Source organism: Mesoplodon mirus (assembly GCF_964341445.2).
Source record: "Mesoplodon mirus genome assembly, chromosome: 14".
Classification (NCBI taxonomy): Eukaryota; Metazoa; Chordata; class Mammalia; order Artiodactyla; family Ziphiidae; genus Mesoplodon; species Mesoplodon mirus.
This window is the reverse complement of record NC_138990.1, coordinates 1,524,117-1,537,850: the sequence shown is the minus strand read 5'-3', so window position 1 is coordinate 1,537,850 and position 13,734 is coordinate 1,524,117. Positions and strand designations below refer to the sequence as shown.

Genomic DNA, 13,734 nt, shown 5'->3' with positions numbered 1-13,734 from the left:
CATATCCACCCAAAATAACCTCCCCTTTGATTATCTCAAAGCCAATTGGTTACTTGAGTCTTTAACCCGCCAACCTATCTAAAATTTCAAACTGGGCCCCTTATCATGGCACTCCTTCTTTCCTTTCTTGCTTCACTTGTGTCCATAGCACTCATATGAGTGTTATGTAATTTTACCATATATTTTTGTTTATTATCTCTCTTACTCCACTAGAATATACACTTCTTGAATTCATGGATGTTTATCTGTTTTACTCATCACTGTAGAACAATGCCTAGATCAGTTGACACTCCATTAATTTATTCATTTAATAAATTAAATTCATTAAATTTAAGATCATTTAATGAATAAATTAATGAATGACACAGACTGTGGAAAGCTTTGAGGAACTCAAATGTAGAAAGATGTAATTTAAAGATGTGAAGAAAAGTATGGTAGACGAATAAATATTGTTCAGTCACACGCACACAAAGCCAAATGGTTATAGACTTTAATTACATCAGCAAATCCCATTAACCCAATATATAACATAATCACAGAAGTAAAATTCTATCATGTTCATGAGATCTGCTCACACCCAGGGGGAAGAGATTATAGAGAATGTGTACACAAGTGGGTAGGGATCTTGGGAGCCATCTTAGAATTCTGTCTACCACAAATCCTCGTGAAAGGAACTTCTAAAGGATGTACTTCAGGGTAGAAGGAAAATAATCCCAGATGGAAGATCTGAGACACAAGAAACAAGAGTGAGCAAAGAAAATACTAAACATATGGAAATACTAAAATACTAAAACATATGGAAATACTAAAATACTAAAACAAAGAAAATACTGAACTAAACACATTTACGAACTAAACATAAATCCATACAAATATCAACTATTTAAAATAACAAAATATCTGATTTGTGAAATTAATGAAATAACAATATAATTAAAATATTGGGTTACAAAAGCATATGAGGGCTTCCCTGGTGGCGCAGTGGTTGAGAATCTGCCTGCCAATGCAGGGGACACCGGTTTGAGCCCCGGTCTGGGAAGATCCCACGTGCCACGGAGCGGCTAGACCTGTGAGCCATGGCCGCTGAGCCTGCACGTCTGGAGCCTGTGCTCCGCAACGGGAGAGGCCGCGATAGTGAGAGGCCCGCGCACCGCGATGAAGAGAGGCCCCCGCTTGCCGCAACTAGAGAAAGCCCTCGCACAGAAACAAGACCCAAACACAGCCAAACATAAATAAAGAAAAGAAAGAACTGAGTTAAAAATTAAAAAAAAAAAAAAAGCATATGAATTCAAAGAGAATGAGTAATGTTAAAGAACTCTAAGGTCTATGTATTGTTTGAAAGAAGAATAAAGATATTGATTAAAGCTGTTAAATAAATATGCAGGGACTTCCTTGGTGGTCCAGTGGTTAAGACCCCAGGCTCCCACATGTGGCACGGCCAATAAAATAAAATAAAATAAAATAAAATAAATAAATATGCAGGTTAAGGGACTTCCCTGATAGTCCAGTGGTTAAGAATCCGCTTTCCAATGCAGGAGACACGGGTTCGATCCCTGGTTGGGGAACTAAGATCCCACACGACACAGGGCAACTAAGCCCTCACGCTGCAACCACAGAGTCTGTGCTCTACAACTAGAGAAGCCCATGTGCTGCAACAAAAACCCAGCACAGCCAAAAAAAATATATATATATACAGGTTAAAAATTTTAGACTAACCACTAAAGAACAGAAGTAGATTGTGTATTAGAGAGGGAGTTTAAAAATGGAAAACTCGGGACTTCCCTGTGTCCAGTGGTTAAGACTCCACACTTCCACTGTAGGGGCCGCAGGTTTGATTCCTGGTTGGAGTAGTAAGATCCTGTGCACAGCGCAGCCAAAATAAAGGAAAAATCATCCCACTGCACTCTAAGATGCTCCCAACCAACCTCCTCTCCTTTATTCAGGGTCAGACCTGTATCACAGTCCAGTGGATCTCCCTGCTTCTTCCCCACTTTCTCTCACAGCCATTTGCCCTAGCGAGTTTCTTGTACCTTTAATCCTCGATTAATTGGCATCTGTTTCTCGTATAATGTCCCTAGACTAACACAAATTCCCAATTTATTTTATAAAATGAATCTATCCATGACAGCAAAACCAGACAATGGCAATATAAATAAGGAAAAGTACAGTACAGGCCAATCTCATTTATGAATAAACAGTTCCAAGCAAAAACATGAGTATACTAAATTTAGCCATGTATACAAAATTAACACTCTGACAAAGTTGGTTTAAATGCAAGTTTGGTTTAATACTAGAAAATCAATTAAGGTCTAAGAAAAGAAATAAAATTTATAATAGTTGAAAGAGAAGAAATAAATGTTATTATTCCCAGATGGTGTGATTTTCTATGTGGAAAAACCAAAAGTCTACAGATAACTTGTCAGAATTAGATAACTTAATAAAGTTGGTTGATGTATGATTAATACACAAATTTTAAAATACCATTTGCAATAGCATAAAAAGTAAGGTATCTGGAATTAAATATAATAAAACTTGTGCAAGATCTTTATGGGTAAAATTATTCAAAATTTTATAAAGATATTAAGAAGATTTAAATAGACAAAAGTACACTTTGCTCATGTTTAGAACTCATTATCATAAAAACTTCAATCCCACAAGTAGATGTAGTGCAATCCCAACAAGGTTTGTGTATGTGAAATTTGAAAAGCTGATTCCAAACTTTATGTAGATTTAAAAGAAGCAATGCACTCTAACTCTCCGAATTCACTGACCTTATTGCATGACTCAGCACCCAGGAGCAGCTGGTTGATAGAAAGGTGGAATGGTTACCTGTAGGCTCAGTTACAGTACCAGCTGGGAGACAACACCCTATGAAGTTGGGATGCTGTCCTACAGGATGTGGCATATGCCTTAATCCAGAGGACACTATGTGGTACCGTCTCCCCCAAGGCCAGGAACCAGGAGGTACAGGTAGAAGTTTCCCCTCTTACTGGTACATCTAATACCCACCGAAAGGAGTCTTACTCCCCATCACCACAACATGGGACTCGGTAGGTTTGGAGATCCTAGTGCCCAAGACATGAATACTTCTATCAAAGTACTAGCAGTAAAGTAGAAGCTGAAACTGTCCTCTGGCTGATCTGAGTTCTCACGCCCCTGAACCAACAGAAAGAGGAAGTGGTCACTATACTGGACAAAGAGATTGATCCTTGGAGCCAGCAAACAGAAGGCATAATCAGAGTGAGGGCTGGGAGTCAAGGAGAGGGTGGCTAGTTAGGGCAGGAGTCACAGAAGTTCAGTCCACCTTGTCTAGGTTTGTTAGTCGGACTGAGGTATTCCAGAGGCTTTGGGCCACATGACAATCCCGAGCAGCTTCAGGGGGAAGAGTTATCACACAGGAACTGTTAAAATGTTTTCCAGAAATGCCATCCAGCTCCTTTGCCAAGCACAGGTAGAGGACTGGGATTGCGCCTTGTTTGCTATCCTGTAGAGACACGGGGGAAGACAAGGAGCAAAGGGCCCTCAGCAGCAGAGCCCTGGCCCACCGTCCACTACCCACCTTAAAGAAGAAGCTGAGGAGCCAGAAGAGGACGAGATACGGCCAAGAGAAGTGCCTCATGATCTTCGTGGATACAACACCTGGGTCCACAGAGTTCACAGTCACACCTGAGAGGGTGAGACACGTGTAGTACAAAGGGAAGTGAGAGGAGGATGGTGGGAAGAAAGGGTCAAGTGTGGTCCTGCAATGTGCAGTGAGGGGAGGGGGGTCCTTCCAGATCTGTCGGGCAGAGGTGACAAGAGACCTGGGGGTGGTGCCAGGGAAGTCAGCGTTTAGTACCGTACATGAATGGTGATACCTGAGCCAGTAAGGAGACATAAGTATTTGAAAGTGTTGGGTGATCTTGAGGGGGAACATGATGGATGATGTTGGAGGAGAGGGAAGTCGTAGGTGATGGGAGAGTTGGAAAAGGACGAAAGGAGATCTGAAGATGGGGTGGAGAGAAACACAGGGTGCACAGATGGTAACTGGAGGATGCTAACAGCTGGCTTGGGGGCTGTTGGGCGTATTATATGGCCAGAATATATTGGAACGAGATGGGAAGTGTTGCGAGGTAGTGTTGGGAGTGGAGGAGGAGGGGGTGTCAGAGGCAGTTACCTGTGCCTTGCAGTCTCTGGGCAAGCTTCCCAGTGAATGAGGCCAAAAGAAGTTTGCTGCAGTCATAGTTCTGGTTGAAGGCCAAAGGTCTACCAGCCCCTATCAGATGTTCCTCATCAATGTACCCATGTGCTTGCCGGAAGGAAGACACATTCACTACCCGGGCTGACCCTGCCCGCCGAAGGGCCCCTGGGTAGAGAGAGGACCACACACCTTCAATCCAAGTCCTAGAGTAAATTCCCATGCCCACTCCCCAACCTGCTTCTCCATGAGACTCCAGGAGGACAGGGACCATCCCAGGCTTTCAGGAGAGAGTCAGTGGGTCCCCATGCAGGCGCCCAGGCGAGGCACAGCGTAATGTGAACTGAGACATCGTTTTTATTAGCTGCTTTCCTAATGCTCTTCCTCTTGTTTTATTTTAGTGGGTTTTTTTTTTTTTTGCCTAAAGTAAAAGTGGAGTTTTGCCTTTTCTTTCACTTGACAGCTGGAGCTAATTTAATTAATCCTTGTTTATATTTTTATCTTGCTGATGGCTAAGAAGGGGAAGGAGAGGCTGGACATTGCTGTGAAAACTGTCTTTCACACATTCATACATTCATTCTTCTACTTATTCATTCCACAGATATCCACTAGGCCCCTGTATTACGGCAGACACCACGCTAGGTGCTAAGGACATATGGGTGCTAGGTTTAGGGGAAAAGAAATGTGTGCAGAAATACTTGGGAAGGTGTGTTGTTTTGTTTTTAATTTTAACTATCTTCCAGAAGAGTGAAAGTAAAATTACTATCAATAGAACAGGTACAAGTAAATCTTAAAATAAAAAAGAGTTCCTAACTATTTGAAAATAAGTCTGGATTATATAAAATATCAAAAGTTGTAGGACTTCCCTGGTGGCGCAGTGGTTAAGAATCCGCCTGCCAATGCAGGGGACACGCGTTTGAGCCCTGGTCGAGGAAGATCCCACATGCTGCGGAGCAACTAAGCCCATGCGCCACAACTACTGAGCCTGTGCTCTAGAGCCCGTGAGCCACAACTACTGAGTCTGTGTGCCACAACTACTGAAGCCCGCGCACCTAGAGCCAGTGCTCCACAACAAAGAGAAGCCACCGCACTGAGAAGACCATGCATTGCAACGAAGAGTAGCCCCCTCTCACCACAACTAGAGAAAGCCTGTGCGTAGCAACGAAGACCCAATGCAGCCAAAATAAATAAATAAATAAAATTATTGAAAAAAAATTGTAGTTGTCACATATGAGTTTACTTATTGTTTCAAAATGCTAAAACTATTTTGAGCCCTCCATTTAAATGAAGAATCACAAATGCAAACTAGAGCAGGAGGTATTTAGCCAAAATTTGTTGGAGAGAAGATTATTCTTAAAGAGGACAGTGAACTCCAAACTTGCAGATACAGTGACATGAAGACCAAAGGGGCTCACAACCTAGTTGGAGACTGATCTTCATGCAGCAGCATCAGTGTGGGAACAGAGATGCGTACAGGGACTAAGGGAGTCCTGTAAATGGGGACGGCTCGGGGAGGCAGAGGTGTCAGGGCAGGACCCACAGCACGAGTGATATCTGTGCTGTGTGTTGGCAGCTGAATTAAGTTAGACAGGCTAACGAGATGGGAAAGGATATTCCAGATAGAGGGAAGTACACGTGCAAAAGCACAGCCAGAATTAAAAAACAGAGCGTGGCCCAAGAGATACAGATTGTCTGGCTGGAGACAAGGGTGTGGGTTTGGGAAAGGCAAAGGTGAGACTCTCAGCCTGCAGAGGGTCTTTTAAGTGGAGAGAAGCAGCTTAGTTTATTATATAAAGTACAGAGTTCCTTCAAAGGATTTGAAGCAAGAAAGTGATATGATGAAAGGTGATTTCCTAGAAGTGGCAGAAGGGAGAACAGATTAGAGGAGGGAAGGTGGGAGAGAGGCAGTGTAAGAGACTATTACTAAGCCAGGTACAGACAGGGTATTGTAGCATGTTATAATTTTTGGAAAGGGGGGAAATATTTATACCTACAAATGCATAGGCTTTGGCCTTGCTCCTTGTCCACTTTCCAGGTGGGGCTAATTTAATCACCCCCTAAAGGGCACATGAGACCTGGCAATAGTAGTTGCCCCCCAGGAGGGGAATGGGTGGCTGATTTTCCAGGAGAGGAGGAGACTTTTTCTTTCTTTCTATCTGTCTTTTTTTTTTTTCTACTGCATACCCTTTTGTACTTTGGACATGTATTACCTGACCAAAAAATTAATTTTCTTTTAAAGAGGCTATTAGACAAGCCAAAGAAAATGTTAGGGAGAATGTGCCTGTCACCCAGTCCCTCCCCTCCCTAGGAAGAATACAAACCTCCTTAATTCTCGTGGCCTAATACCACCCTCAAGAAGCTTTTGTTGAGATGACTGACTCTACTAGTCTGGCTAGAACTCAGAGGTGGGGGAAAGAGAGGTGGGATGTAGATCTTACATCCTCTTGCTGGTTGTATTTGGGGCTGACTGATTCCATTACCAGCCTCCTAATCCTGACTGTTGCCAGGTGGGTTCCCTGCTGTGTACAGCAAAAATATACTGGGTCATTGCTCAGCAAGCATCTGGGTGCCAAGGGAAAGGAGATGACCAAGGGAGACAGTAAGCACAAAAATGCCAGGGGAATGGAAAAGTGGAGGTGGCACAGAAGGTAAGCACCCATCCTTCCTTACCTTGGAGCAGATTTGTGAGCAGAAAGGGCCCAGTGTAGTTGGTGGCAAAGGTGAGATCAAGGCCCTCTGGGGTAAGTGTGGTGGGGAATCCTGGGAGGAGATGAAAATATAGGTGGTGGGTGATGGAGTGAGGACCCTGAGGGAGACAAAGTCTGCGGAGGACATATTGGGTTCAGGAGAAATGCCACAGGAGCATGGATGTGTTGAGATGGGGGCAATGAAGTTTGAGGCTATAACTTAAGGTAGGCTTCTTAGGATAGTGTCTGAATTATAGCGTTTCCATGGTATGTACAGGTTAGGCTTGGAGGATGCCTGTTTTGGGGTCCCTGAGCTAGAAAGGAGGTTCCTGAAATGTGCTTAGGGGAAGCAATCAAGGCACATACCACAGACTGCAGCGTTGTTAACCAGTAGATGTATCTTAGGATACTCCTGCAGAAGCCACTGAGCAAAGCTTCGGATGGAGTTCATAGAGCTCAGGTCCACCTCACCAAGCAGGAGGCGGTTGCTCTTTGACGCTGCTTGTATCTCGGCCAGGGCTCGCTGTCCACGCACTCGGCTACGGCAGGCCAGGATCACACGTGCCCCGCGGCGGGCCAGCTCCTGGGACACGGCCTTCCCGATGCCTGTGGGAGGGCAGCTTCAGAGTATGCCAGCCTGGCAAGTGACTAAAGGGCAATGTGGGGGGGGCGGTGCAGGGGGAGACAAGTGTTCTGACAGTGGGTGCTGGTCCTCCGCCCTGCCCTCCCTGTTGGGGCTGTTGGAGGCTGAGGCCCTTAGTGAAGTGACAGGGCAGGAGGAGAACTCACCACTGTTGGCCCCAGTCACCACTGCTATCTTCCCAGTCAAATCCGTGGAGCAGCGTTGGAGGTCCCAAGGATACAACTTATGCCAGGCCTGCACACTTAGTCTAAGCAGGAGGACCAGAATGAGGAACACAGAGCCAGGACCCCAGCCTGGGCTGCTGAGTAGAGACCACAGTGACATAGCAGAGAAGTCTGGTCTGCCGCTGGAAGTGCGGCCCATGGGAGGACGGGGAGGGACTAGTCAAAGCTGAATAGGACTAGGCACGAGGTTGGTGTGGAGCATAAGGCGCAAAATTTAAGGAGGCACTCACTCGTGGGTGTGCTTGAGCATCCCGTTTGAAACGGAGAGTGAATTCCTCCTTTAACTGTTTTCCCTGGCTATCTGATTGCCTCACCCCATTGCTGGTCCAAGTCAAAGATCAAGAGAGTCCAGGTTTCCCTAAACCCTGCATAGGCTCAAATGTGTCTCCAAGTGAAACTTGGATTTGCACTCTAAGATGAACTGACAGGGCTCCAGGGACTGGAAATTAAACTCCTCATGTCTCAAATCACTCTGCGCTTAAGTGGGGCCATCCCCTTCTTTCCCTACTGGAAGGAGACTCTTATAAGTTCTCCAAACTGAGGCAGACTCCACTTGGAACCCTTATGTCTGCTCCTTCGTGGGGATGGGGATGGTTCTCCAGAATGCCTCTGCTGGGGAGCCACCTTGGCCCTAAAGCAGGGTCTCCTAAGGGTGTAATGGGATTACTCCCTGGAGCCAGTGTTCTGTATTCTTCTAGACCACTCCAGTTCACCACAGCACACACTTGGAAGAAACTGACAGACATCAGGCCAATACTTAAGGCAACTCAGGTGTTTATTTCTGGCAAGCAGACAGAAGGAAGGTGGGTTTCACACTGCCTGAGGTTCAGGGCTCAGAATGGGGCAGGTGCTTGGAGGGGAGCGACCACATTTGGGGGGTTGAGCTCTTCATTAGCTGTGCCACGGTCACCCGGGGCTTTGGGGCGCCTGTGTGGATGGAGGAGAGGTGCCACCTTCTTTGTCCTCCTTTCGAGGGTCAGCAGAGCTGAGCAGCACCTGGGGGGCTGGGTTCAACATGCTCACACCAGGAGCCAGCTTCAGTGCTTCCGGCAGCAACACGGGCTTCCACATCACCTGGGACGTGGCCTCGAGAACTCGGGGCACGGGATGAAGCCACTTGTGAGGATCCTGGCTCTCCCTGTCCCCAGGGTCCAGGCCCTGAAGAGGTACGCGGGTGCGGCCAGCCCACAGCTCACCCAGCAACTCGGCCCCCCCCTCCCAGCCGCTGGGCCACTTGGCACCCGGCCATAGTCTGGGGCTGGGGCTGCGGGCCACGTCGGGGCGCGCCGGGTGTGTGGCGAGAAAACGGAGCCCGGGATTGGCGAAGGGCTCCTTTGAACCAAAACCTGGCGACGGTAGGCCTAAACTTAGAGCAGGGAATTGGAGGCTGGGGCCGGGGCCCACGGCTCGGAAAGGAACGCCAGGCGGGATAGGGAAGAACACTGACGGGGAGACGCGGACGCTGGGGGCGGAGGCTTGCGGTCCGGCTGGGGCCTCGGTCTCCTCGCCCCGCTGGCGCCCGCGGTAGGCTTCCAGGGGGCACGCCTCGGAGTCTGGGACCAGAACCTCCGCCAGAGGGCGCACCCAGCGGCGCGGCCGCCGCGCTGGGTCCAGGCGCGCCATCGCCGCCTTGCGGCCCATTCTGTAGTGCAGCGCGCTGGGCCGCGCATCGGCGCGCCCGGGCTGCTGCGGCTGGAACCCCCCGGAGGGGCTGAGCGTGGTGGGGCCGCCCGCAGAGGGGCCGGACACCGACACGACCGAGGGGGTGCGGGGCACCTTCTCCTCCTTGAGCTCCGGCCGGTGTCCAGCCGCTTGCGGCTGCGGCGGGGAATAGTAGAGGTCCTCGAGCGAGAACTGAGAGCTGAGGGGCTGTGCCCTCTCGACAGAGGCCTGAGGGCTGGCTACCAAGGACAGCTCCAGAGAAGGGTGCGGACTGCCGGCGGGCTCCATCTCTCCCGACGGTTGGCTGCTCGCGTTCAAGGATCCGACTGCAAACAGGTGGCCCCTCGCCTGGTCGTCCAGTTTCTCTAAAGGACCCCTGGGCCCTGTCTCCTGAAACAGGACCGGGGTGGGTAGGGGGCCCGGGGTGACTCTCAGTTCAGGAGGACGCTCCCAAGAGTCCATCCGCTCCTGAGAGCCTGTATCCATCCACAATCTTCCTAAAGGGATCTGGTCCACGTTCTCTTGGTCCTGGGGAAATGCACCAAGGTGGACGTGAGGGGTGAGTGGGGAGACGTCAGAAAGGGTAGAGAGGAGGTTGGAGCAGTCCCGTGAGGCCCTGAGGAGATCGAAGACGCGGCGGGGGCGGCGGTGACAGCTGGGAGGTAGCTGGGGGTTGAGCTTACTTCGCCTTGGAAGGTCTCCTCCAGCCCCACCGAGGTCAGCGCGTGCAGCACGGGCACGGATCCCTGAGCCCAGGCGTCCGTCGTGCAAGACAAGGGTTCCTCGTCCTCGCCCCATGTGGGGTCCTCTGCCACTGCAGATTCTCCCTCGTCCCTGGCCAGGAAGCGCCACTCGGTGATCTGCAGCATGGCTTCCCGTGCCTGGCTGATGGTGAATGGAATGCACTGCAGAGGCCAGAAAGGGTCTCAGCCCAGCAGGGAGGGGTCAGGGAGAGGGGAGATGGGTCTGGAGAACAAGGATCCAGGCCCACCTGTTGGGTCAGGTAGACTTTAAAGGCAGAGTCCATGACTCGAGCCAGCAGATCAGCCAAGATGTCCCCCACCACTTCCTCGCCCTCTTCGAGAGCCGTGAGCGCCATCCACTCGGCCTCAGTGAGCCGCCCAGGCACGATGTCCACCTGCGGCACCGGAACCGTAGGCGGCCGCGCCTTTTCCGCCTTGGATCGGGTCACCCCGCGGTCTCGGACCTGCCTCTGTGGGAAAGGAACAGGGCAATCAGGGCGGGAAACTGAGGAGTGGAGAAGCAGTTATGGGCTAGGAGGAAGCTTCCTCAAGTTGTCTAGTAGGAGAGAAAGCCTTTAGAGAGGGATAATTTACTAAGAGACTACTATGTGACAGATGCTTTTCAGGTGTGTGACCTAGCTAATTTAATTTTCATAACAGCTCACTAAGCCCATTTTACAGACAAACTGAAACCTGACAGCAGTTTACCTCCACTTGCTTGGGATTACACAGTGAACCCAGGCTATATATAGCTCGAACTGCACAGTCCTTGCTATTTGTACTAGTTCAAAGTGTTCAAAACTCTTGCAAGTTCAAGAACTTGAGAAAGAAAAGTCAACAGGACTTCCCTGGTGGTGCAGTGGTTAAGAATCCACCTGCCAATACAGGGGACATGGATTCCATCCCATGTGGGAATATCCCACATGCTGAGGAGCAACTAATCCCACGAGCCACAACTAGAGCCCACGTGCTGCAACTACTGAGCCCATGTGCTGCAACTACTGAGGCCCATACGCCTAGAGCCCATGCTCTGCAACAAGAGAAGCCACCACAATGAGAAGCCCACGCACCACAACGAAGAGTAGCCCCTGCTCGCTGCAACTAGAGAAGAGCCCACACGCAGCAGTGAAGACCCAACACAGCCAAAAATAAATAAAATTAATTTTAAAATGTAGGGGAAGATAGTTTAAATTGTCATATAATCTCTGGGTGAGAAACAGCTGCCTAAGCATAAAAGTAATGTAAGAAATAATAAAGAAATGGGTAGATAAGTATATGTGTGTGTGTATATATATATATATATATATATATATATATATATATATACACATATATATGTCAAATTATCCTCTGCTTATTTTAAAAAACATTCCTAATTAGAAGGTGATAATAGTAGTTTTCATTTACTGGCGCTTAAAGTATATCAGTCACATACATGGATTCAATTCCTACATTTTTTAGACTACATACTATTTTTATCCCCATTTTACAGAATTTGCCCAGGACAACAAAGCAAGGAAGTAGTGGAGTCATATTTCATATGCCGGTCTGTCTGACTCCAGAGTTTGACTTTATCCTGCTTCCTAAACAAAAAATGAGCAACAAATTTTAAAAAAGGATAAATATCCCCAAATACATTAAAAATGCATAAAAATTTTAAAAAATCATAAGACCTCCAAGGATAATAAGCAAAGGACATAATATTTCACAAAACTGGAACTGCTGATGACTAATAAACTTTTGAAAAGCTGTCCAACCTTCAAAAGTACCAATTCCAGTTTTATGAACACACACAAAGGCATATTCTGAAATGAAAATAAAAACATATTCTCTAAAATAGTCCCTGTGATGTCATTTATAAGAGCAGAATATTGAAAACATACATCTAACAAAAAGAGAATAGGTGGCTAATTGTGTGCTACCTATATGATGGACTATTATGCAATGATTAAAGGCAGTCTTTAGGAAGAATTTACAATAGCATAGGAAAATACTTATGATGTAATTTTTTAAAATATATTTATTTATTTTTGGCTACATTGGGTCTTTGTTGCTGTGCACAGGCTTTCTCTATTTGCGGCGAGTGGGGGCTACTCTTTGTGGTGGTGCATGTGCTCTCATTGCGGTGGCTTCTCTTATTGTGGAGCATGGGCTCTAGGGGCGTGAGCTTCAGTAGTTGCAGCACGCGGGCTCAGTAGCTGTGGCACACGGGCTCAGTAGTTGTAGCTTGTGGCTCTAGAGCGCAACCTTAGTAGTTGTGGCACACGGGCTTAGTTGCTCCGCGGCATGTGGGATCTTCCCAGACCAGGGCTCAAACCCATGTCCCCTGCACTGGCAGGCGGATTCTCAACCACTGCGCCACCAGGGAAGTCCCATGATGTAATGTTAACTGAAAGAAACAGGATACAAAATTACACATCAAGTATGATCTCAGATATGTAAACCAATGTGTTGAAGAAAAGGAAAGCACAGAAATTGTAACACTGGATGTGTTTCTTTCCTACACTCTTCTCCATTTTATAAGTTCTCTACAGTGACTTTGTGTCCTTTTATAATCAAGAAAATCCACTGAAAAAGAAAAATCCAGTCCCCCCCAAATCCATATTAAGGACATAGGAATTTAGTAGTAGATTCTTGGGAGCTTTCTCATTTCCCCACAAGTCTCCCCGAACCTGATTCCTTCTAAAATTTACCTCCCAACGTATTCTTCCCAAACCTTTGCCTCCCCATCCCCACCCTTATTGCCTCATACATGGTGTTCCCCCAAGTTCATTCTCCCCCAACTCTGGTGTTTCCTAAACCTCACGCTGAACTCAAAATCCCTTAAGTCTCATTTCCTCTGTCTGCTAGAGAGAACAGTCCTGTTGGCAAGCCCAGGGAATGGCCCACGGCCCAGTCCAGGCCTGGCCAGAGCAGAGCAGGTAGGGCTGGGAGAGGAGAGTTGGTTCCTTAGACTTCCCCACCCAGCGTCTCATGTGACACCCGTACGTGGCCAGAGCAGAGGGGCCAGAGATTGTCGCACGAATTCTCTTCAAATCTGTTTATTTTAAAGTTTCCTACCTTTTAAACAATTGACTTTCAAGTGCAGCCTCAGAATTATTGTTTAATCCATTTCTTCCTCCTGAAATTCTCGAAATGCATTATATCTAGCAACACCTCTCCCCAATGCCTGACTAGTTCTGGTTTATCCATTCAAATGGGTACCTCAGTATAAGAAACAGTATTATACATGCATTAACTGTTTCCAAAGTCACTTCTTGTTCTTGAGCTCTGCCCCCACCCATTTAACCCCTTTCCCTCAGGTTCCAAGTGTGACAATGCTTGTGAGTGGGCGTGGTGCAGGTGTAGATTTTCTGCCCTAGTGAACCGACATGGCTTCCTTGGTCATCTTGAACGCCCGCATGGAGGGCGGGCGCCGGGTGGCACAGAGCTGGCCCACGGTTCCGGACACCGATCTTAACGGTCTATCCCCTCTCTGGGTCACCCTCAGCTGAGCTAAAGCTCACCGGGCCTTCGTGCGCCATCGCCGCAGCTGTAGCTCCAGCCCCGGGGATCCAGCTGCTTTCCCGTCCCGCCGCCGCTGCTGCTGCCGCCTATC

The 13,734-nt window shown here is 47.9% G+C and overlaps 2 protein-coding genes across 2 annotated transcripts; both read right to left on the bottom strand.

The window, feature by feature from the left end:
- Positions 1–2,560: 2,560 nt before the first annotated feature.
- On the bottom strand, positions 2,561–7,831 carry LOC309815561 (retinol dehydrogenase 12-like; the record flags this gene model as incomplete). The annotated part of the gene is made up of 6 exons (XM_082642433.1): positions 2,561–3,484; positions 3,560–3,666; positions 4,157–4,345; positions 6,848–6,937; positions 7,231–7,470; positions 7,654–7,831. 6 exons carry the CDS (start codon positions 7,829–7,831, stop codon positions 3,296–3,298), a joined length of 993 nt encoding a protein of 330 aa, XP_082498559.1. The 3' UTR covers positions 2,561–3,295.
- A 667-nt stretch (positions 7,832–8,498) lies between these two features.
- LOC309815533 (uncharacterized protein C2orf81 homolog) lies at positions 8,499–13,705 on the bottom strand. The gene is given in 4 exon segments (XM_082642400.1): positions 8,499–9,954; positions 9,957–10,298; positions 10,385–10,606; positions 13,643–13,705. Coding segments are annotated over 4 exon segments (1,899 nt in total). The 5' UTR covers positions 13,661–13,705; the 3' UTR covers positions 8,499–8,637.
- Positions 13,706–13,734: the final 29 nt, after the last annotated feature.